This window comes from Pristiophorus japonicus, chromosome 3, assembly GCF_044704955.1.
Source record: "Pristiophorus japonicus isolate sPriJap1 chromosome 3, sPriJap1.hap1, whole genome shotgun sequence".
Taxonomy (NCBI): domain Eukaryota; kingdom Metazoa; phylum Chordata; class Chondrichthyes; family Pristiophoridae; genus Pristiophorus; species Pristiophorus japonicus.
The window spans coordinates 235,162,310-235,186,375 of record NC_091979.1 but is presented as its reverse complement, the minus strand read 5'-3'; the positions used below and the strand labels follow the sequence as shown (position 1 = coordinate 235,186,375).

The following is a 24,066-nucleotide window of genomic DNA, read 5'->3' as shown; positions in this document are numbered from 1 at the left end:
AGTTCATGGCTGAACATGCAACTTCAGTACCCGCTTCATGCTTTCTCGCCATACCCCTTGATCCCCCGAGTAGTAAGGACTTCATCTAACTTCCTTTTGAATATATTTAGTGAATTGGCCTCAACAACTTTCTGTGGTAGAGAATTCCACAGGTTCACCACTCTCTGGGTGAAAAAGTTTCTCCTCATCTCGGTCCTAAATGGCTTACCCCTTATCCTTAGACTGTGACCCCTGGTTCTGGACTTCCCCAACATTGGGAACATTCTTCCTGCATCTAACCTGTCTAAACCCGTCAGAATTTTAAACGTTTCTATGAGGTCCCTTCTCATTCTTCTGAACTCCAGTGAATACAAGCCCAGTTGATCCAGTCTTTCTTGATAGGTCAGTCCCGCCATCCCGGGAATCAGTCTGGTGAACCTTCGCTGCACTCCCTCAATAGCAAGAATGTCCTTCCTCAAGTTAGGAGACCAAAACTGAACACAATACTCCAGGTGTGGCCTCACCAAGGCCCTGTACAACTGTAGCAACACCTCCCTGCCCCTGTACTCAAATCCCCTCGCTATGAAGACCAACATGTCATTTGCTTTCTTAACTGCCTGCTGTACCTGCATGCCAACCTTCAATGACTGATGTACCATGACACCCAGGTCTCGTTGCACCTCCCCTTTTCCTAATCTGTCACCATTCAGATAATAATCTGTCTCTCTGTTTTTACCACCAAAGTGGATAACCTCACATTTATCCACATTATACTTCATCTGCCATGCATTTGCCCACTCACCTAACCTATCCAAGTCACTCTGCAGCCTCATAGCATCCTCCTCGCAGCTCACACTGCCACCCAACTTAGTGTCATCCGCAAATTTGGAGATACTACATTTAATCCCCTCGTCTAAATCATTAATGTACAATGTAAACAGCTGGGGCCCCAGCACAGAACCTTGCGGTACCCCACTAGTCACTGTCTGCCATTCTGAAAAGTACCCATTTACTCCTACTCTTTGCTTCCTGTCTGACAACCAGTTCTCAATCCACGTCAGCACACTACCCCCAATCCCATGTGCTTTAACTTTGCACATTAATCTCTTGTGTGGGACCTTGTCGAAAGCCTTCTGAAAGTCCAAATATACCACATCAACTGGTTCTCCCTTGTCCACTCTACTGGAAACATCCTCAAAAAATTCCAGAAGATTTGTCAAGCATGATTTCCCTTTCACAAATCCATGCTGACTTGGACCTATCATGTCACCTCTTTCCAAATGCGCTGCTATGACATCCTTAATAATTGATTCCATCATTTTACCCACTACTGAGGTCAGGCTGACCGGTCTATAATTCCCTGTTTTCTCTCTCCCTCCTTTTTTAAAAAGTGGGGTTACATTGGCTACCCTCCACTCGATAGGAACTGATCCAGAGTCAATGGAATGTTGGAAAATGACTGTCAATGCATCCGCTATTTCCAAGGCCACCTCCTTAAGTACTCTGGGATGCAGTCCATCAGGCCCTGGGGATTTATCGGCCTTCAATCCCATCAATTTCCCCAACACAATTTCCCGACTAATAAAGATTTCCCTCAGTTCCTCCTCCTTACTAGACCCTCTGACCCCTTTTATATCCGGAAGGTTGTTTGTGAATACCGAACCAAAGTACTTGTTCAATTGGTCCGCCATTTCTTTGTTCCCAGTTATGACTTCCCCTGATTCTGACTGCAGGGGACCTACGTTTGTCTTTACTAACCTTTTTCTCTTTACGTACCTATAGAAACTTTTGCAATCCGCCTTAATGTTCCCTGCAAGCTTCTTCTCGTACTCCATTTTCCCTGCCCTAATCAAACCCTTTGTCCTCCTCTGCTGAGTTCTAAATTTCTCCCAGTCCCCGGGTTCGCTGCTATTTCTGGCCAATTTGTATGCCACTTCCTTGGCTTTAATACTATCCCTGATTTCCCTTGATAGCCACGGTTGAGCCACCTTCCCTTTTTTATTTTTACGCCAGACAGGAATGTACAATTGTTGTAGTTCATCCATGCGGTCTCTAAATGTCTGCCATTGCCCATCCACAGTCAACCCCTGAAGTATCATTCGCCAATCTATCCTAGCCAATTCACGCCTCATACCTTCAAAGTTACCCTTCTTTAAGTTCTGGACCATGGTCTCTGAATTAACTGTTTCATTCTCCATCCTAATGCAGAATTCCACCATATTATGGTCACTCTTCCCCAAGGGGCCTCGCACAACGAGATTGCTAATTAATCCTCTCTCATTACACAACACCCAGTCTAAGATGGCCTCCCCCCTAGTTGGTTCCTCGACATATTGGTCTAGAAAACCATCCCTTATGCACTCCAGGAAATCCTCCTCCACCGTATTGCTTCCAGTTTGGCTAGCCCAATCTATGTGCATATTAAAGTCACCCATTATAACTGCTGCACCTTTATTGCATGCACCCCTAATTTCCTGTTTGATGCCCTCCCCAACATCGCTACTACTGTTTGGAGGTCTGTACGCAACTCCCACTAATGTTTTTTGCCCTTTGGTGTTCTGCAGCTCTACCCATATAGATTCCACATCATCCAAGCTAATGTCTTTCCTAACTATTGCATTAATCTCCTCTTCAACCAGCAATGCTACCCCACCTCCTTTTCCTTTTATTCTATCCTTCCTGAATGTTGAATACCCCTGGATGTTGAGTTCCCAGCCCTGATCATCCTGGAGCCACGTCTCCGTAATCCAAATCACATCATATTTGTTAACATCTATTTGCACAGTTAATTCATCCACCTTATTACGGATACTCCTTGCATTAAGACACAAAGCCTTCAGGCTTGTTTTTTTAACACCCTTTGTCCTTTTAGAATTTTGCTGTACAGTGGCCCTTTTTGTTCTTTTTCTTGGGTTTCTCTGCCCTCCACTTTTCCTCATCTCCTTTTTGTCTTTTGCTTTTGTCTCCTTTTTGTTTCCCTCTGTCTCCCTGCATTGGTTCCCATCCCCCTGCCATATTAGTTTAACTCCTCCCCAACAGCACTAGCAAACACTCCCCCTTGGACATTGGTTCCGGTCCTGCCCAGGTGCAGACCGTCCGGTTTGTACTGGTCCCACCTCCCCCAGAACCGGTTCCAATGCCCCAGGAATTTGAATCCCTCCTTGCTGCACCACTGCTCAAGCCATGTATTCATCTGCGCTATGCTGTGATTACTACTCTGACTAGCACGTGGCACTGGTAGCAATCCCGAGATTACTACTTTTGAGGTCCTACTTTTTAATTTAGCTCCTAGCTCCATAAATTCGTTTCGTAGGATCTCATCCCTTTTTTTACCTATGTCGTTGGTACCAATGTGCACCACGACAACTGGCTGTTCTCCCTCCCTTTTTAGAATGTCCTGCACCCGCTTCGAGACATCCTTGACCCTTGCACCAGGGAGGCAACATACCATCCTGGAGTCTCGGTTGCGGCCGCAGAAAGGCTTATCTATTCCCCTCACAATTGAATCCCCTATCACTATCGCTCTCCCACTCTTTTTCCTGCCCTCCTGTGCAACTGAGCCAGCCATGGTGCCATGAACTTGGCTGCTGCTGCCCTCCCCTGATGAGTCATCCCCCTCAACAGCACTCAAAGCAGTGTATCTGTAAGAGGGAGATAGATATATTTCTAGACACAAAAGGCATCAAGGGGTATAGGGAAAAAGCGGGAATATGGTGTGGAGATAGAGGATCAGCCATGATTGTATTGGATGGCGGTGCAGGCTCGAAGGGCCGAATGGCCTACTACTGCTCCTATTTTCTATGTTTCTTAATAGCAGTACGTTGCTATGAATTCTTAAGCAAAGAACCCAGGAATCACATAAATTACAGCAGTAAAGTAGAGTTAGTCGTGGTATAACGAGCGACCAGGCGATACCTTGTGCTACACACGAGCTTGCGAACAATAAAGCTCTGTACAGAACGAGAGGCGAGCTGACCAACGTGCGTCTCCCCACATACTCACAGGGTAGAGAGGGAGTGCAGGGTGTCGAAGGCAGCGGGCGTGATGGTGGCGATGTGGTTGTCGTACAAGGAGAGCAGGCGCACCGCGTTCAGTCCCGTGAAGCTGTCGTTGTGGATACAGTTGATGCGATTATTCCTCAACATCCTGGCGGGGGGGGTGGGAGAGGAGAAAAGCAATGGTAGGTTGTCGCAAAAAGCTCTGCTCAGGGTTGGTTAGCAACTGATTATTAAAAAAGGAGGCGTTCACATTGTTCGCATGCCTGACACAAGACTCCCAAAGCAAGCGCTCTACTTGGAACACCTACCCGGCAAACAAGCCAAAGGTGGGCAGAGGAAATGTTACAAGGTCATCCTCAAAGCCTCCCACCGACACCTGGGAGTCCCTGGCCAAAGACCACCCTAAGTGGAGGAAATGCATCTGGGAGGACGCTGAGCACCTCGAGTCTCATCGGCGAGAGCATGCAGAAATCAAGCACAGGCAGCGGAAAAAGCGTACGGCAAACCAGTCCGACCCTCCCTTGCCCTCAACGATATCTGCCCCACCTGTGATAGAGTCTGTAGTTCTCGTATTGGACTGTTGAGCCACCTAAGAACTTATTTTAAGAGTGGAAGCAAGTCCTCCTCGATCCCGAGGGACTGCCTATGACTGACTGATTAAAAGAGGACAAACCAGGTGAGCAGGAACCATTACTGACTCTTGGAGCCCATCACACATAGACACTGACTAATGTATCACATAGGGCCTGCTGATCTCCATAATTTTTATGATATCCTTCATCTCATAATTTGTATTAGATATTCAGCATTATGGTCATTTTGTACAACGTGGCAGCTGTGGCTCAGTGGGTAGCACTCTCGCCTCTGAGTCACTCTAGGGACTTGAGCACAAAAATCCAGGCTGACACTCCCAGTGCAGTGCTGAGGGACCGCTGCACTGTCTGAAGTGCCGCCTTTCGGATGAGATGTTAAACCGAGGCCCCGTCTGCTCTCTCAGGTGGGTGTAAAAGATCCCATGGCACTATTTCGAAGAAGAGCAGGGGAGTTATCCCTAGGGCCAATATTTATCCCTCAATCTACATAACAAAAACAGATTATCTGGTTATTATCACATTGCTGTTTGTGGGAGCTTGCTGTGTGCAAATTGGCTGCCGTGTTTCCCACATTACAACAGTGACTACACTCCAAAAAGTACTTCATTTGCTGTAAAGCACTTTGAGACACCTGGTGGTTGTGAAAGGTGCTATATAAATGCAAGTCTATCTTTCAAATCCATAATAGCTCTCCTAACTCAAAGAACGCTCCCACTGAGCTAGCTGGGGATAGAACGCATGTCCATCTCGTTCTGTGTCTTAGTCTCTTTGTGTATCTCTCTGCTTCTTTTCGTGAAATGTGCCTGCAACCATTAGCCTCTGACTGACCCCCAGATGTGCCTTACAATTAGCCTCTGACTGACCTCCGAAAATGTCTACCAATAACTACTGTGTATCTCTCGTGTCTCTTCGTCTCTCAGTTTCTCTGTGTCTCAGATTCACTCTCTCTCTCTCTTTGTTCCTCTCCTCTCTGCCTCCCCCTGTCTCTCTGTGTATGTACGGAAGCCTCCCTTAAGGAAAAACTGAACAATCGGCAATCTCCAGTAATGAGTAGAAGCTCTCCGGGGAAACCTGCATTGTACAATATAACCAGCTATTGAATTTTCCTGTCATTCATTGTGCAATAATCTCCAGTCCATCACACAGCCAATATTCCTTCAGGTTGCACATCATAAAATCCATACAGTGCCGGGGTCCTATGTCATGTGACATCTTTAAACAATAAAACAGGAATCAAAGCAACAGGACGAAAGATTAATTTAAAAAGTAATCACTGCTGTATATGTTATATTTATAACATTATCCATCTATCTATATAAGAGTCTTGCATCTTGTGCATTCGCCATACTTGAGAGCATCGTGCCTGCAGCCTCTGGCTCGCTGTGTCTGATTAGCTCACATATCAAAACATCCTTGTAACCTCAGGATGTGCCTTACAATTAGCCTCTGACTGACCTCAGGATGTGCCTACCAACACTGTGAATTCAATTTGCAAATTGTCGTATTTAAAAGAGTTGTGCCTACCGATAATTGGCCTCTCATTGACCTCAGGATGTGCCTACCGATAATTGGCTTCTCATTGACCTCAGAATGTGCCCACCGATAATTGGCCTCTCATTGACCTCAGGGTATGTCCACCGACAATTGGCCTCTCACTGACCTCAGATGTGCCCATCGACAATTGGCCTCTCATTGACCTCAGGATGTGCCCACCAACAATTGGCCTCTCATTGACCTCAGGATGTGCCTACCAACAATTGGTCTCTGACTGACCCCATGCTGGCCCTCATTGGGCAGCAGGTAGATAGGAACACCATGGCCTCTGAGTCACTAAGGATTAAGAATAAAATGCCCCAATGGTCCTGTTGAGCTACTCACAAAGTCCTTAATCCATCAAGGCCCCGAAACATGCCACTTCTAATGGAATCGAGCTGGTTGGCGGTGAGGTGTAATTCGCTGACTGAAGAAGCACCTTCAAAGGTCCCGTCTTCAATTTCCACAATGTTGTTGTTGCTGAGGTTTCTGGAACAGAGAGAGATGGTCTTAAATCAGGGGAGTGAAGTATATATAGGTGTGGGTATGTGTGAGTGAGTGTATGTGTGTGTGTGTATATGTGAGTGAGTGTATGTGTGTGTGAGTGTATGTGTGTGTGAGTGTGTGTGTGAGAGTGCGTGAGTGTTACGTAGGAACATATGAATAGGAGGAGACCATTCAGCCCCTCGAGCCTGTTCCACCATTCAATGAGATCATGGCTGACCTGCAATCTAACTCCATTAACCGCCTTTGGCCCATATCTTTAATATCTTTGGTTAACAAAAAGTTATCAATCAGTTAGTGTGTGTTAGTGTGTATGTTTGAGTGTGAATGGGCGAGTGTGTGTGTGTGTTAGTGTGTATGTGTGGCTGAGAGTGTGAGAGTGTGTGTCCCCTGGGAGGACAGACGCACCAACGTTAGCGTCCTCGATCAGGACAACATTCCCAGCATCGAGGCATTGACCACACTCGATCAGCTCCGTTGGGCGGGCCACATTGTTCGCATGCCCGACACGAGACTCCCAAAGCCAGCGCTCTACTCGGAACTCATACACGGCAAGCGAGCCCCAGGCGGGCAGAGGAAACATTTCAAGGACACCCTCAAAGCCTCCTTGATAAAGTGCAACATCCCCACTGACACCCGGGAATCCCTGGCCAAAGACCGTCCTAAGTGGAGGAAGAACATCCAGGAGGGCGCTGAGCACCACGAGTCGTGTCGCCGAGAGCATGCAGAAAACAAGCACAAGCAGCGGAAGGAGCGTGCGGCAAACCAGACTCCCCACCCACCCTTTCCTTCAACGACAGTCTGTCCCACCTGTGAGAGAGACTGTAATTCCCGTATTGGACTGTACAGTCACCTAAGAACTCACTTTTAGAATGGAAGCAAGTCTTCCTCGATTTCGAGGGTCTACCTATGATGATGATGAGAAGACTCTCCTTAAGACTCACGGCTTTGACCAAGCTTGTGGTCAACGCTCCTAATGATGATGATGGTGATGTGTGCGTGTGTTCATATGAGAGGGTGTGAGTGTTAAAGTTCACATACATTGTGCGAATACGAGTATTCAGATAGACAGTGTCTATCACTCCTTGTTTATTTACTAATCAGAAAGATAATTAGCCGCACGTGAATTCCCAGTTATCCCAATGCTGCAGCAGTGTGACCTATTCTAGTATTCACAACAAACAACTGTATTGGATTCACCCACCAGAGGTAATAATTTCTCTCTATCTAACCCTGTCAAATCCTCTTAACATCGCCTACACTCTCCACCTCCCTCTTCTCCTTTAAGACTCTCCTGAGGAAAAGAGGCCTCGCGTCTCATCGCCGAGTGCATGCAGAAAACAAGTGAAGGCAGCAGAAGGAACGTGCGGCAAACCTGTCCCACCTTCCCTTACCCTCAGCGACTGTCTGTCCCACCTGTGGCAGGGACTGTGGTTCTCGTATTGGACTGTTCAGCCACGTAAGGACTCATTCTAAGAGTGGAAGCAAATTTTCCTCGATTCCGAGGGACTGCCTATGATGATGATGAGAAGACTCTCCTTAAGACTCACGGCTTTGACCAAGCTTGTGGTCAATGCTCCAATTGTCTCCTTCTTTGACTTGCCGTCCGTTTGATCCTGACCGCTCCCGACAGGCACCTAGGGATGTTCTTTTTTATTTTAAAGGCAAGAAACTGGTGCCCCTTGTGGATTCAAAAGTACCATTGTCACACCATTAATTCTATGTTAAAGGGGAATACTGTTATATATGTGAACTTGTATTTACTCTGTGCAGCCACCAGAGGACTCATCCCCTGGAATCCCAAGGGATCCCATAATCCCTTGGGAGCACAGGTATTTAAGGAGGCCTCACAGGTTGGAGAGGCACTCTGGAGACCTGCAATAAAAGACTACGGTCACACTTTACTTTGAGTTCAGTGTTCAGTCTGACTCTTTCTCCATACATAACAACTGGCGACGAGATACAGATAGCGAACCCAAAGATGCAGAGAACAGTGGGCATCCTGGAGAAATTCTCGGAGGGAGATGATTGGGAAACTTTTGTGGAGTGACTCGACCAATACTTTGTAGCCAACGAGCTGCCAAACGAAAGGCGATCCTCCTCGCCGTCTGTGGGGCACCAACGTATGGCCTCATGAAGAATCTGCTCATTCCAACGAAACCCACGGAGAAATCATATGACGATTTGTGCACAATGGTCCGAGAGCATTTGAACCCGAAGGAAAGCGTTCTGATGGCGAGGTACCGGTTCTACACCTACAAAAGGTCTGAAGGCCAGGAAGTGGCGAGTTATGTCGCTGAGCTAAGACGTCTTGCAGGACATTGCGAATTTGAAGGACATTTGGAGCACATGCTCAGAGACTTTTTCGTACTTGGCATTGGCCACGAAACCGTACTTCGCAAACTTTTGACTGTAGAGACCCCAACCTTGAGTAAGGCCATAGCGATAGCCCAGGCGTTCATTGCCACAAGTGACAATACTAAACAAATCTCGCAGTACACAAGTGCTGCTACAAGTACTGTGAACAAAGTGATGTTGTTTACGAATCGTAACAGACAGGGCAGGTCACACAAACCTGCAGCTACACATCCACAGATGTCTCAGAGTCCACCATCAAGGGTGATGAATGCAAGGTCATTAACACCTTGTTGGCGCTGCGGGGGTGATCATCGTTTCCATTCATGCCGATACAAAGGATACATTTGCAAGGGCTATGGAAGAATGGGCCATCTCCAACGAGTGTACAGGCGAGCTGCTAGGCCTGATAAGCCTGCAAACCACCACGTTGCAGAGGAGGACAGATCCACAGAGGATCACTATGAAACAGAACCTCTGATAGAGGAGGCAGAGGTACATGGGGTGCACACATTCATCACGAATTGTCCACCGACAATGCTGAATGTTGAACTAAATGGACTCCCGGTGTCAATGGAGCTGGACATGGGCGCGAGCCAGTCCATCATGGGCAAAAAGACTTTCGAAAGATTGTGGTGCAGCAAGGCCTCAAGGCCAGTCTTAACTCCAGTTCACACAAAACTAAGAACTTACACAAAAGAACTGATTCCGGTAATCTGCAGTGCCACCGTAAAGGTCTCCTACGATGGAGTGGTGCACAAGCTATCATTCTGGGTGGTACTGGGTGATGGTCCCACGCTGCTCGGCAGGAGCTGGCTGGGAAAGATACACTGGAACTGGGACGACGTCCAAGCGCTATCGCCCGCTGACGACACTTGGTGTGCCCAGGTCTTAAACAAATTTCCTTCGCTGTTCGAACTAGGCATCGGAAAATTCCAAGGAGCAAAAGTGCAGATCCATCTAATTCCGGGGGCGCGACCCATCCATCACAAAACAAGAGCAATACCGTACATGATGAGAGAAAGGGTAGAGATCGAGCTAGACCGGCTGCAAAGAGAGGGCATCATTTCACCAATCGAGTTCAACGAGTGGACAGTCCGATCATTCCCGTCCTCAAGGGAGACGGCACCATCAGAATCTGTGGCACTTACAAAGTAACTTTGGTTTCTCCCTGGAGGACCAATACCCACTACCAAAGGCCGACGACCTCTTTGCAACGCTGGTGGGAGGAAAGACGTTCACGAAGCTGGATCTGACTTCAGTCTACATGACACAGGAACTGGAGGAATCATCGAAGGCCCTCACCTGCATAAACACACATAAAGCTCTTTTTGTTTATAACAGATGCCCGTTTGGAATCCGATCAGCGGCGGCGATATTCCAGAGAAACATGGAAAACTTACTGAAATCAGTCCCGCACACCGTGGTCTTCCAAGACGACATCTTGGTCACAGGTCGGAACACAGTCAAGCATCTGCAGAACCTGGAGGAGGTTCTTAGTCGACTCAACCGTGTGGGGCTCAGGTTAAAACGCTTGAAGTGCGTTTTCCTGGCGCCTGAAGTGGAGTTCTTGGAAAGAAGGATTGCGGCGGACGGCATCAGGCCCACCAATGCGAAGATGGAGGCAATCAAGGCCACAGAACGTGACGGAGCTGCGGTCATTTCTGGGACTCTTGAACTACTTTGGTAACTTCTTACCGGGTCTTAGCACACTGTTAGAACCACTGCATGTTTTACTACGAAAAAGGAACGAATGGATTTGGGGCAAAAGCCAAGAAAATGCCTTTGTTAAGCGAGAAAATTGTTATGCTCAAACAAATTGCTTGTGTTGTATGATCCATGTAACCGTTGGGTACTAGCATGTGATGCATCGTTATATGGCGTCGGGTGTGTATTGCAACAAGCTAATGATTATGGGAAACTGCAACCAGTTGCTTATGCATCCAGGGGTATGTCTAAGGCTAAGAGAGCATGATTGAGAAAGAAGCGTTAGCGTTAGCGTGTGTCTATGGGGTAAAGAAAATGCATCAATACTTGTTTGAGCTAAAATTCGAATTGGAAACTGACCATAAGCCACTTATATCCCCGTTTTCCGAGAGTAAAGGGATAAATACCAACGCATCGGCTCGTATCCAGAGATGGGCACTCACATTGTCCGCATACAACTACGCCATCCGCCACAGCCAGGCACAGAAAACTGCGCCGATGCTCTCAGTAGGCTGCCATTGCCCACCACGGGGGTGGAAATGGTGCAGCCCGCAGATCTAGCCATGGTTATGGAAGCATTTGAGAGTGCGCAATCATCTGTCACTGCCCGGCAGATCAAAACCTGGACAAGCCGGGACCCCTTATTGACCCTAGTCAAAAGCTGTGTGCTTCACGGGAGCTGGTCCAGTGTCCCAGTGGAAATGCAGGAAGAGATTAAGCCGTTCCAGCGGCGCAAAGATGAAACGTCTATACAAGCAGACTGCCTTCTGTGGGGCAATCCAACAAGGTCAGAGATACCTTCATCAATGACCTCCACAGTTCCCACCCAGGCATCGTAATGATGAAAGCAATAGCCAGATTCCACGTGTGGTGGCCCAATATCGATGCGGACTTAAGAGTCCTGCGTTCACAGATGTAATACATGTTCGCAGTTAAGCAATGTACCCAGAGAGGCACCGCTAAGTTTATGGTCTTGGTCCTCCAAACCGTGGTCTAGGGTATACGTCGACTATGCAGCCCCGTTCTTGGGTAAAATGTTTCTTGTGGTTGTAGACACGTATTCCAAGTGGATTGAATGTGAGATAATGTCGGTTAGCACGTCCACTGCCACTACTGAAAGCCTGCGGGCCATGTTTGGCACTCACGGTTTACCCGATGTCCTGGTGAGCGACAACAGGTCATATTTTACCAGTGCTGAGTTCAAAGAATTCATGACCCGTAACAGGATCAAACTTGCTACATCTGTCCCGTTTAAACCAGCATCCAATGGTCAGGCAGAGAGAGCAGTGCAAACTATCAAGCAAGGCTTGAAGAGGGTAACTGAAGGCTCGCTGCAGACTCGTCTATCCCGAGTCCTGCTTAACTACCGCACGAGACCCCACTTGCTCACTGGGATCCCACCTGCTGAACTGCTCATGAAAAGAACACTGAAGACAAGGCTCTCGTTAGTTCACCCTGATCTACATGAACAAGTAAGCAGGCGGCTTCAACAAAGTATATACCATGATAGTGCAAATGTGTCACACGAGATTGAAATCAATGATCCTGTATTTGTATTAGATTATGGACAAGGTCCCAATTGGCTTCCCGGCACTGTCGTGGCCAAAAAACGGAGCAAGGTGTTTCGGGTCAAACTTTCAAATGGACTCATTCTCCAGAAACACTTGGACCAAATCAAACTCAGATTTACGGACTACCCACCTTGGACCCTACCTATTTTGATTCCCCTACACACCAGTGGCAACCGGCGCCACGGTTGACCACGAAGCAGAACCCATCATCCACAGCAGTCCAGCAGGACCCAACACACCAGGCAGCCCAGCAAGGCCAGCTGCACAGTAGCCCAGCGAGAGCCCAACAAATGATTCAACAACACCAGCTTTCACACCGAGACGATCAACCAGGGCAAGAAGGGCCCCAGATCGACTCAGATTGTAAATAGTTACACGATTGACTTTGGAGGTTGTTACACATGTGAACTTGTATTTGCTCTATACAGCCATCTGAGGGCTCATCTCCTGGAGTCCCAAGGGATCCCATAATTCCTTGGGAGCACAGGTATTTAAGGAGGCCTCACAGGTTGGAGAGGCACTCAGGAGACCTGCAATAAAAGTTTAAGGTCACACTTTACTTTGAGCTCACAGTGTTCAGTCTGACTCTTTCTCCATACATAACAAATACTGTGCAGAGAATTTTCAGTATAGAGGGTTCTCTTTACACACACAACACTCCACCACCCCCCTCCCACCTACGATTTCAGGTAGAAGAATTCATTATCACCTGTCTTTTTTGTGGTAATATCATCATAGGCAGTCCCTTGGAAGCGAGGAAGACTTCCACTCTTACATGAGTTCTTAGGTAGCTGTACAGTCCAATACGAGAGCCATAGTCCCTGTCACAGGGGATAGTGGTTGAGGGGTGGGACAGGTTTGCCGCACGCTCTTTCCGCTGTTTGCGCTTGATTTCTGCATGCTCTCGGCGATGAGACTCGAGGTGCTCAGCGTCCTCCCGGATGCACTTCCTCCACTTAGGGCGGTCTTTGGCCAGGGACTCCCAGGTGTCAGTGGGGATGTTTCACTTTTTCAGGGAGGCTTTGAGGGTGTCCTTGTAACATTTCTTCTGCCCACCTTTGGCTCGTTTGCCGTGAAGGAGTTCCGAGTAGAACGCTTGCTTTGGAAGTCTCGTGTCTGGCATGCGAACTATGTGGCCTGCCCAGCGGAGCTGATCAAGTGTGGTCAGTGCTTCAATGCTGGGGATGTTGGCCTGGGGATTTGTAGTATAAACGCCAGTTGTTGCCGTTAATGGGCACTGATCGTAGAATTATAGAATAGTACAGCACAGAAGGAGGCCATTCGGTTCTTCCAGTCTGCGCCGGCTCTTTCAAAGAGCAATCCAGTCAGTCCCACTCCCCCGCTCTTCCCCCATATCCCTGCAATTTTTTCTCCTTCAAATATTTATCCAATTCCTTTTTGAAGGCTACTATCGAATCTGTATCCACCACCCTATCAGACAGTGCGTTCCAAATCCTAACCACTCGTTGCGTAAAGAAGTTTTTCCTCGTCGCCTCTGGATCTTTTGCCAATCGCCTTAAATCTGTGCTCTCTGGTTATCGACCCTTCAGCCATTGGAAACAGTTTCTCTTTATTTACTCTTTATCTAAATCCTTCATGATTTTAAACATGTTATGTATATAACCCTGTAATTACCATGTCTAAGCACCAGAGGGCTTATCCCCTGGAGTCCCAAGGGATCCCACAATCCCTTGGGAGCACCTGTATATAAGGAAGCCTCACAGGCTGCAGAGGCACTCTGAGCTCTGTAATAAAGGACTATGGTCACACCTTACTTTGAGCTTGCAGTATCTAGTTTGGCTCTTTATTCAAGACATAACAACTGGTGATGAAATACAAATGACGAACCCCACCATAACAATGCAGAGAACCGTGGGCATCCTGGAGAAATTTTCGGAGGGAGATGATTGGGAAACCTTCGTGGAGCGATTCGACCAATACTTTGCGGCCAACGAGCTGGAAGGAGAAATGAATGCTGCCAAACGAAGAGCGATCCTCCTCACCTTTTGCGGGGCATCAACGTCTGGCCTCATGAAAAAGCTGCTCGCTCCAGCGAAACCCACAGACAAGTCGTACGATGAGTTGTGCACACTGGTCCGGGAGCATCCTAACCCGAAGGAAAGCGTTCTGATGACGAGGTATCGGTTCTACACGTACAAGAGGTCTGAAGGCCAGGAAGTGGCGAGCTACGTCGCCGAGCTAAGGCGCCTTGCAGGATATTGTGAATTTGAAGGACACTTGGAGCACATGCTCAGGGACTTCTTTGTACTTGGCATTGGCCATGAAGTAATACTTCGCAAACTTTTGACTGTAGAGACCCCAACCTTGAGTAAAGCAATAGCGATAGCCCAGGCGTTTATCGCCACCAGTGACAATACCAAACAAAGTAACGTTTTTGAATCGAAATGTACAGGGCAGGACTTACACGCCTGCAGCTGCATGTCCACAGATGACTCAGAGTCCACCATCAAGGGTGGCAAATACAAGGCAATTAACACCTTGTTGGCGCTGCGGGGGTGATCAATGATTCCATTCATGCCGCTTCAAAGCATGCGTTTGCAAGGGCTGTGGAACAATGGGACATCTCCAACGTATGTGTAGGCGAGCTGCAAACCCTGCTAATCCTGCAAACCACCATGTTGCAGAGGAGGACAGATCCACGGTGGATCACGACGAACCAGAGCCTCAGACCGAGGAGGCAGAGGTATATGGGATGCACACAGTTACCACAAAGTGTCCCCCAAAACTGCTGAAGGTTGAATTAAATGGACTCCCGGTGTCCATGGAGCTGGACACGGGCGTGAGCCAATCCATAATGAGCAAAAAGACTTTCGATAAATTGTGGTGCAGCAAGGCCTCAAGGCCAGTCCTGACTCCCATTCGTACTAAACTGAGAACGTACACAAAGGAACTGATTCCCGTAATCGGCAGTGCTACCTTAAAGTCTCCTACGATGGAGTGGTGCACGATTTATCACTCTGGGTGGTACCAGGCGATGGCCCCATGCTGTTCGGCAGGAGCTGGCTGGGAAAGATACGCTGGAACTGGGATGATGTTGGAGTGCTTTCGTCCGTCAACGACACCTCATGTGCCCAGGTCTTAAACAAGTTCCCCTCGCTGTTCGAACCAGACATCGGGAAGTTCCAAGGAGCAAAAGTGCAGATCCATTTGATTCCGGGGGTGTGACCCATCCATCACAAGGCGAGAGAGGTACATTACATGATGAGAGAAGAGGGTGGAGATCGAACTGGACAGGCTGCAGCGAGAAGGCATCATTTCGCCGATTGAATTCAATGAGTGGGCCAGTCCGATTGTTCCAGTCCTCAAGGGAGACGGCACTGTCACAATCTGTAGTGATTATAAAGTAACTATCAATCGTTTCTCACTGCAGGATCAATACCTGCTACCGAAGGCAGACGACCTATTTGCCTCGCTGGCGGGAGGGAAAACATTCACTAAGCTGGACTTGACCTCGGCCTACATGACGCAGGAGCTGGAGGAATTATCGAAAGGCCTTACCTGCATCAACACGCACGAAGGTCTCTTCATTTACAATAGATGCCCATTTGGGATTCGATTGGCCGCGGCGATATTCCAGAGGAACATGGAAAGCTTGCTGAAGTCGGTCCCGTGCACAGTGGTCTTCCAGGTTACAGTTCGGGACACCGTCGAGCACCTGCAGAACCTGGAGGAGGTTCTTAGTCGGCTTAATCATGTGGGGCTCAGGCTAAAATGCTCGAAGTGCGTTTTCCTGGCACCTGAAGTGGAGTTCCTGGGGAGAAGAATCGTGACGGACGGCATCAGGCCCACCGATTCGAAGACAGAGGCAATCGAGAACGCACCGAGACCACAGAACATGACGGAGCTGCGGTCGTTTCTAAGACTCCTGAACTATTTTGGTAACTTCTTACCGGGTCTTAGCACATTGTTAGAACCCCTGCACTCTTCACTGCATAAAGGAGATGAATGGGTACGGGGTAAAAGCCAAGAAAGTGCCTTTGAGAAAGCTAGGAAGCTATTATGTTCAAACAAATTGCTTGTGTTGTATGATCAATGTAAATTTTTGGTACTAGCATGTGATGCGTTGTCGTACGGGGTCGGGTGTGTATTGCAACAAGCTAATGAATTTGGGAAATTGCAACCGGTTGCTTATGCATCCAGAAGTCTGTCTAAGGCCGGGAGGGCCTACAGTATGATCGAAAAAGAAGCGTTAGCGTATGTTTACGGGGTAAAGAAAATGCATCAATATCTGTTCGGGCTCAATTTGAATTGGAAACCGACCATAAACTGTTTATATCCCTCTTTTCTGAAAGCAAGGGGATAAATACGAATGCATCGGCCCGCATCCAGAGATGGGCGCTCACGTTGTCCGCATACAACTACGCCATCCGCCACAGGCCAGGCACAGAAAACTGTGCCGTGCTCTCATTAGGCTGCCTTTGCCCACCACAAGGGTGGAGATGGCACAGCCCGCAGATTTAGTCATGGTAATGGAAGCATTCGAGAGTGAGCAATCACTGTTACCGCCCGACAGATCAGAACCTGGATGAGCCAGGACCCCTTACTGTCCTTCGTAAAAACCTGTGTGCTCCACGGGAATTGGTCTAGTGTCCCGTTAGAGATGCAGGAGGAAATAAAGCCGTACCAGCGGCGCAGAGATGAAATGTTTATACAGGCAGACTGCCTCCTCTGGGGTAATCGGGTAATGGTGCCAAAAAAGGGCAGGGACACTTTCATTAGTGATCTCCACAGCACCCACCCAGGCATCGTAATGATGAAAGCGATAGCCAGATCCCACGTGTGGTGGTCTGGTATCGATGCAGACTTCGAGTCCTGCATGCATAAATATAATACATGTTCACAGTTAAGCAATGCACCCAGGGAGGCGCCACTAAGTTTATGGTCCTGACTCTCCAAACCATGGTCCAGGGTCCATGTCGATATGCAGGCCCATTCTTGGGAAAAATGTTCTTAGTGGTTGTAGATGAGTACTCCAAATGGATTGAATGCATGATAATGTCGGCAAGCACGTCTGCTGCCACCATTGAAAGCCCACGAGCCATGTTTGCCATGCACGGCCTGCCTGATGTCCTTGTAAGTGACAAAGGGTCGTGCTTTACCAGTGCCGAGTTCAAGGAGTTCATGACCCGCAATGGGATCAAACATGTCACATCTGCCCCGTTTAAACCAGTGTCCGACGGTCAGGCAGAACGAGCAGTTTAAACAATCAAGCAGAGCTTGAAAAGGGTAACTGAAGGCTCACTGCAGACTCGCCTATCCCGAGTCCTGCTTAGTTACTGCACGAGACCCCACTCGCTCACTGGGTCCCTCCCGCTGAATTGCTCATGAAAAGGGCACTTAAGACAAGGCTCTCGTTAGTACACTCTGATCTACACAAACAGGTAGAGAGCAGGCGGCTTCAACAGAATACATATCATGATCACGTAAATGTGTCACGCGAAATTGGGATAAATGATCCTGTAGTTGTGTTGAACTATGGACAAAGTCCCAAGTGACTTCCTGGCACTGTTTTGGCCAAAGAGGGGAGTAGAGTGTTTGTGGTCAAACTCTCAAATGGACTCACCTGCAGGAAACACTTGGACCAAACCAATCTCTGATTTACGGACTATCCAGAACAACCCACAATAGACTCTATCTTTTTCGACCCTCCAACACACACACAAGTGGCAACCGACTGTGCGGGTGACCACGAAGCAGAACCCATCACCCGCAGCAGCCCAGCAGGACTCACCACCCCCAGCAGTCCAGCAAGGTCAGCTGCGCAGCAGCCTAGCGAGGGCTCAACAAATGACTCACCAAAACCAGCATTTGCACCGAGACGATCAATCAGGGAAAGGAAGGCCCCAGATCGACTCACATTGTAAATAGATACACAATTGACTTTGGGGCGGGGTGGGTGGGAGGGGGGAGAGTTTTATTATGTATGAAAACCTGTAAATACCATATCTAACCACCAGAGGGCTTATCCCCCAATCCCTTTCGGAGCACCTGTATATAAGGAGGCCTCACAGGCTGGAGAGACACTCTGAGATCTGTAATAAAGGACTACGGTCACACCTTACTTTGAGCTTGCAGTATCTAGTCTGACTCTTTATTCAAGACATAAGACATAACAGAAGACCACTATCAAATCTCCTCTTAACCTTCTCTGCTCCAAGGAGAACAACCCCAGCTTCTCCAGTTGATCCACATAACCGAAGTTCCTCACCACTGGAACCATTCTTATAAATCTGTTTTGTACCCTCTCTCCAAAGCCTGATTATGGAGATGAGCATTGGAAGAGGAATTTCGCCCCTTGTTCTGAGTGGCAGTGTGAGTCGCCGTCCTGTATGGCTTAGAGACATGGACCATATATAGTAGACACCTCAAGTTGCTGGAGAATTACCAGCAACGATGTCTCCGCAAGATCCTTCAAATCCCCTGGGAGGACAGACGCACCAACATTAGCGTCCTCGACCAGGCCAACATCCCCAGCATCGAAGCACTGACCACACTCGACCAGCTCTGCTGGGCGAGCCACATTGTTCACATGCCTGACACAAGACTCCCAAAGCAAGCGCTCTACTCGGAATTCCTACATGGCAAGCGAGCCCCAAGTGGGCAGAGGAAACGTTTCAAGGACACCCTCAAAGCCTCCCTGATAAAATGCAACATCCCCACTGACACCTGGGAGCCCCTGGCCAAAGACCGCCCTAAGTGGAGGAACAGTATCCGGGAGGGTGCTGAGCACCTCGAGTCTTGTTGCCGAGAACATGCAGAAAACAAGCGCAGGCAGCGGAAAGAGCTTGCGGCAAACCAGACTTCCCACCCACCCTTTCCCTCAACCACTGTCTGTCCCACCTGTAACAGAGACTGTAATTCCCATATTGGACTGTTCAGTCACCTGAGAGAATGCACTTTTAGAGTGGAAGCAAGTCTTCCTCGATTTCGAGGGACTGCCTATGATGATGATGATGAGTGGAAGTCGGCAACTTCAGGGGGAGGAGGGCAAAAATGAAGGTGAAGATAAAGCAAAACATCTACTCACATTTTTCTCAACTGTGGAAGCTTCCGGAACAGTCCAGTGGCTTCCAAAAGCGAAATGTCATTGTTAGTCAGACGCCTGTGGAGCAGCAAATGTTTGTAAGTTTAAAATGAGTTGCTCATGGTGAAGTTCACTCAGCAGCCCTGTCCCCGAGACCTTGGGGTAAACCGTTGTGCTGCTTAATGGTGTCAGCTGTAGCTCAGTGGGCAGCACTCTTGCCACTCAGGAGGATCAGGGTTCAAGTCCCACTCCAGGAACTTGGACATAATAATCCAGGCTGACTCTCCCAGTGCGTTACTGAGGGCATGCCACACTGTCAGAGGTGCTGTCAGATGCCTATAAGCATGAGATGTTAAACTGAGGCCCTGTCTGCTCTCTCAGGTGGACATAAAAGATCCCATGGCCTGGGGCCAATATTTATCCCTCAATCAACATCGCTACAACAGATTATCTGGTCATTATCACATTGCAGTTTGTGGGAGCTTGCTGTGTGCAAATTGGCTGCCGCGTTTCCCACAGTGACTACACTCCAAAAGCACTTCATTGGTTGTAAAGCGCCCTGAGGTTGTGAAAGCATTGTATAAATACAAACAATTTCGGACAGATAAAGACCATCTAGCCTGTCCCACACAATCGCCATACCTTTTGTATCACAACATATACATTCCCCACCCCACCCGGAACCATGTGATCTCCTGGGAGAGGCAAAAAAACAGAAAAAGAAACCCAAGCCAATTTGGCAAAAAATGTCTGGGAAATTTCTCTCCGATCCATCTAGGCGATCGAATCTAGTCCAGGAGATCACTCTGGCCTTGAATTCCCTGCAGTACCTACCTTCTGTAGGAGGTGATCTCCACCGCAGCCAGAAACAAATCCAGCTTTTGTTTGAAGGAGTTCAGTAAATCTGCATCCACCGTGTGAAATGGCAGCTTGTTCCAGACATCCACTATTCTCTGTGAAAAGAACCACCTCCTAACATCTAACCTAGATCTAGCCCTACACAACTTAAATTTGTGCCCTCTGATCCTGCCTAGCCTGTTTAATTGAACACCGTCTATTTCCTTTATAATCTTATAAACCTCAAATTCTTTCTTTGACTGATGTGGTTGTGCAAAGAAAGAGCAGGCTCCCATTTAATTTCTTTATCCCTTATTTTGACAGTGATTATGCAGGTGAGTTTGCCCAATATTACTGGTTTGGCGCCTATTTTTCTGCTTGCTTGCTCTGGCTGCTCTGGAGCTGAGGTGGGAATGTGTTCTGAATCCAAGCTGGCTTCGTAGCTGCATGTCTCCAGCCGGCCACATGGCGGCGCCAGAGACCGCTCAATGCCTGAACAATGTTCCCTTTAATTCGGTTTTGAGGTGCGTGGCCCCTTTAAGAGGCTGCGTGGCCTGTTCAAGTTCCCACACATGCGCTGTTTATTTTCTATTTAAGAGCCGGTGTGCCGGCTGCGTGGGAGCTACACGAATAAAGGGATCATTGTGCCCGACTCTCCCCAGCGGTTTACCCCCCCCCACCCGTCCAACCGTGCCCAGGGTCGCCAACCCTCCAGGATTGCCCTGGAGTCTCCAGGCATTGACGAATACTCTCCTGGACACTGCCGGGGAGAAATACCAGACAGGCATTAAACATATATGGGGCCAAAAATTTGTTATAGCCTGGTTTGAGGCGGTGACACCACCTGGGCGCGAATTGTAACCGGTACAGCAGAGGAGCGGGAAGGTCGTGGCAGAGTGATCGAGGTGGAGGAGTGTTGAGGGATTGTGGCTGAGATTCGGTGGGTGATCGTGGCGGAGGTTCGGCGAGCATTTTGGTGCGGAGGTGCGGCGAGAGATCGTGGTGGAGAAGCGTTGAGAATCGTGGCTGAGATTTGGTGGGTGATCGTGGCGGAGGTTCCGTGAATGTTTGGTGCGGAGCAGCAGCAAGAGAGCCGCTGTTTATTTTCTATTTAAGAGCCGGTGTGCGTGGGAGCTACAGACAGATGCGCGCCTGCGAGACTTAAAGGGATCGCTGTGCCTGACTTTCCCCAGCGATTCCCCCCCCCACTGACCGTGCCCAGGGTTGCAAACCCTCCAGGATTGCCGTGGAGTTTCCAGGAATTGAAGAATAATCTCCTGGACATTGCCGGGCAAATGAGGGTACGGGGCCCAGAAGAGTCCACACTGCGATATGTGTGTGCACTAGGCCCGTGCAGCAGAGCTTGTCTCCAGTTGTCCTGGTTAACCCTTGCCACTGCATAAAGACCTAGCTCTGTCAAGCCTGTGTGGTGGCTGATGTGCAACGGTCACCCCACATTAAAAAAATCCACGCACAGGCAACTTCCACCCCCTCAATTGGAGTTCAGGATTGGAACATCGGGTCCGTCATTGAAACATCTGTGAACTGGTGTAGAAGCAAGTCATCCTCGTTCGAGGGACTGCCGATGATGATGATGCTAATTTAACCAGGATATTCACTATTAGCGCCCCCAGAGGGGAGTGGAACGCGAAGGGAAGCGCTGCAGGGATAATAAAGTTCTGGCGCTCGGAAACTGGCATCCAGCGCCTAAAAGGGGAGGTCAGCTGGACCAACCGACAAATGCGAGAAAGTTGAAGGGAGCATTGGAAACATCAGCAGCGGTGTGTCCGAGCTCACAGAATCACAGCGACATTAAAGGATTTTATACTGAACACCTACCAGCTCCTGCTTTATGATATGGCCCCAGGAGCTCCCCACGGAACGCTCGACCTCCCTGTCGGTGTCGACGCCGGGCGCGACGGACGGCGAAAGGAGCGAAGTTCGGGATCGCGGCGCGAACGTGGCGTTTCACTCTCACTGACGTCGCCAAGTGGGCAGAGCTGGAGCGCACAGCGCTGACTGATAGCGCCGCCGTTAAACGACCAACGACGTTCGTGGCAGGCACTGACAGCGTGGCACTTGGGCAGCAAGCGCTCAGAGGCCCGCTGACGCCTCTCTTGGGCGGTGGTAACGGTGGTGTTAACCCTCTGAATTGCTAGCCCATATGTGTGTGTGTTTTATTTCATTTTATTTAAACAGTTATAAAAATGAGAGGTGTTGAGGATTGGGGGGGGGGGCGGGAGGGAGGTGGGGAGGCTGTTTGACTTGACAATTGAAACCTCCACGACTGCATCCAAAGTTGGCAACCTAACTGTGGCATTAGCGAGCACTAGGAGAGTGGCAGCATTAGTGGGCACTAGGTGTATAACAGCATTAGTGGCACTAGTTCCTTGGAGAAATACCACCAACGATGTCTCTGCAAGATCCTACAAATCCCCTGGGAGGACAGACGCACCAACGTTAACGTCCTCGACCAGGCCAGACAAGAGACTCTCAAAGCAAGTGCTCTACTTGGAACTCCTGCACGGCAAACGAGCCAAAGGAGGGAGGAGGAAACGTTACAAGGACACCCTCAAAGCCTCCCTGATAAAGTGCAACATCCCCACTGACACCTGGGAGTCCTTGGTCAAAGACCGCCCTAAGTGGAGGAAGTGCATCTGGGAGGGCGCTGAGCACCTCGAGTCTCATCGCTGAGAGCATGCAGAAACCAGGTGCAGGCAGCAGAAAGAACATGCGGCAAACCAGTCCCACCCTCCCTTTCTCTCAACGACTATCTGTCCCACCTGTGACAGAGACTGTGGCTCTCATATTGAACTGTTCAGCCACCTAAGGACTCATTTTAAGAGTGGAAGCAAGTCTTCCTCGATTCAGAGGGACTGCCTATGATGATGATGACTAGGTGTGTGCCAGCATTAGTGGGCACTAAGAGTGTGCCAGCATTAGCGGGCACCAGGAGTGTGTCAGCATTAGCAGGCACCAGGAGTGTGGCAGCATTAGTTGGCACTAAGAGTGCGCAAACATTAGCGGGCACTAGGAATGTGGCAGCATTGGCGGGCACTAGGAGTGTGGCAGCATTAGTTGTCACTAAGAGTGTGCCAACATTAGCGGGCACTAGGAATGTGGCAGTGACCAGTGTCAGTAAGTTACCCTCGTTATATTTTAAGCTACAGGCTGGCGGGGCTGTGTGGCAGCTCCATCGTTCGCACTGCGGGGCTCTGGGCTTAAATCAAGGCCAGACAGATGGGATGGTAGAGTTTGTGTATTCTGGCTGCAGGGATCTCACATGAACTGAATTTTGAGCAGATTTCAATCCAGGTCCTAGAGGGCAAACTCTTGCTGCGTAAAGCTGCCCTTAATCTGGCACTAATTTCGCAAGCTCACTCAGAGGGGCAGTGAGTGTGGGATATAGAAACATAGAAAAATAGCTGCAGGAGTAGGCCATTCGGCCCTTCGAGCCTGCACCACCATTCAATAAGATCATGGCTGATCATTCACCTCAGTACCCCTTTCCTGCTTTCTCTCTACACCCCTTGATCCTTTTAGCCATAAGGGCCATATCTAACTCTATTTTGAATATATCCAACGAACTGGCATCAACAACTCTCTGTGGTAGAGAATTCCATAGGTTCATAACTCTCTGAGTGAAGAAGTTTCTCCTCATCTCGGTCCTAAATAGCTTACCCCATATCCTTAGACTGTGACCCCTGGTTCTGGACTTCCCCAACATCGGGAACATTCTTCCTGCATCTAACATGTCCAGTCCCGTCAGAATTTTATACGTTTCTATGAGATCCCCTCTCATTCTTCTAAACTCCAGTGAAAACAGGCCTAGTCAATCCAGTCTCTGCTCATATGTCAGTCCTGCCATCCCAGGAATCAGTCTGGTGAACCTTCGCTGCACTCCCTCAATAGCAAGAACGTCCTTCCTCAGATTAGAAGACCAA

The 24,066-nt window shown here is 48.8% G+C and overlaps 2 protein-coding genes across 2 annotated transcripts in view; one reads left to right on the top strand and one right to left on the bottom strand.

Moving 5' to 3' along the window:
• LOC139260184 (slit homolog 1 protein-like) overlaps positions 1–24,066 on the bottom strand; it is a 369,573-nt gene that overhangs the window by 79,573 nt on the left and 265,934 nt on the right. Inside the window, exons 17-19 of the mRNA XM_070876446.1 lie at positions 19,289–19,363; positions 6,449–6,592; positions 3,982–4,125 (exon numbers count right to left, since the gene is read on the bottom strand). Of these exons, the coding sequence (XP_070732547.1) occupies positions 3,982–4,125; positions 6,449–6,592; positions 19,289–19,363 (363 nt within the window). The remainder of the gene's footprint in view (positions 1–3,981; positions 4,126–6,448; positions 6,593–19,288; positions 19,364–24,066) is intronic.
• Positions 1–24,066, top strand: part of LOC139260176 (uncharacterized) — a 412,192-nt gene that overhangs the window by 196,561 nt on the left and 191,565 nt on the right. The gene's annotated exons all lie outside the window — the stretch shown is intronic.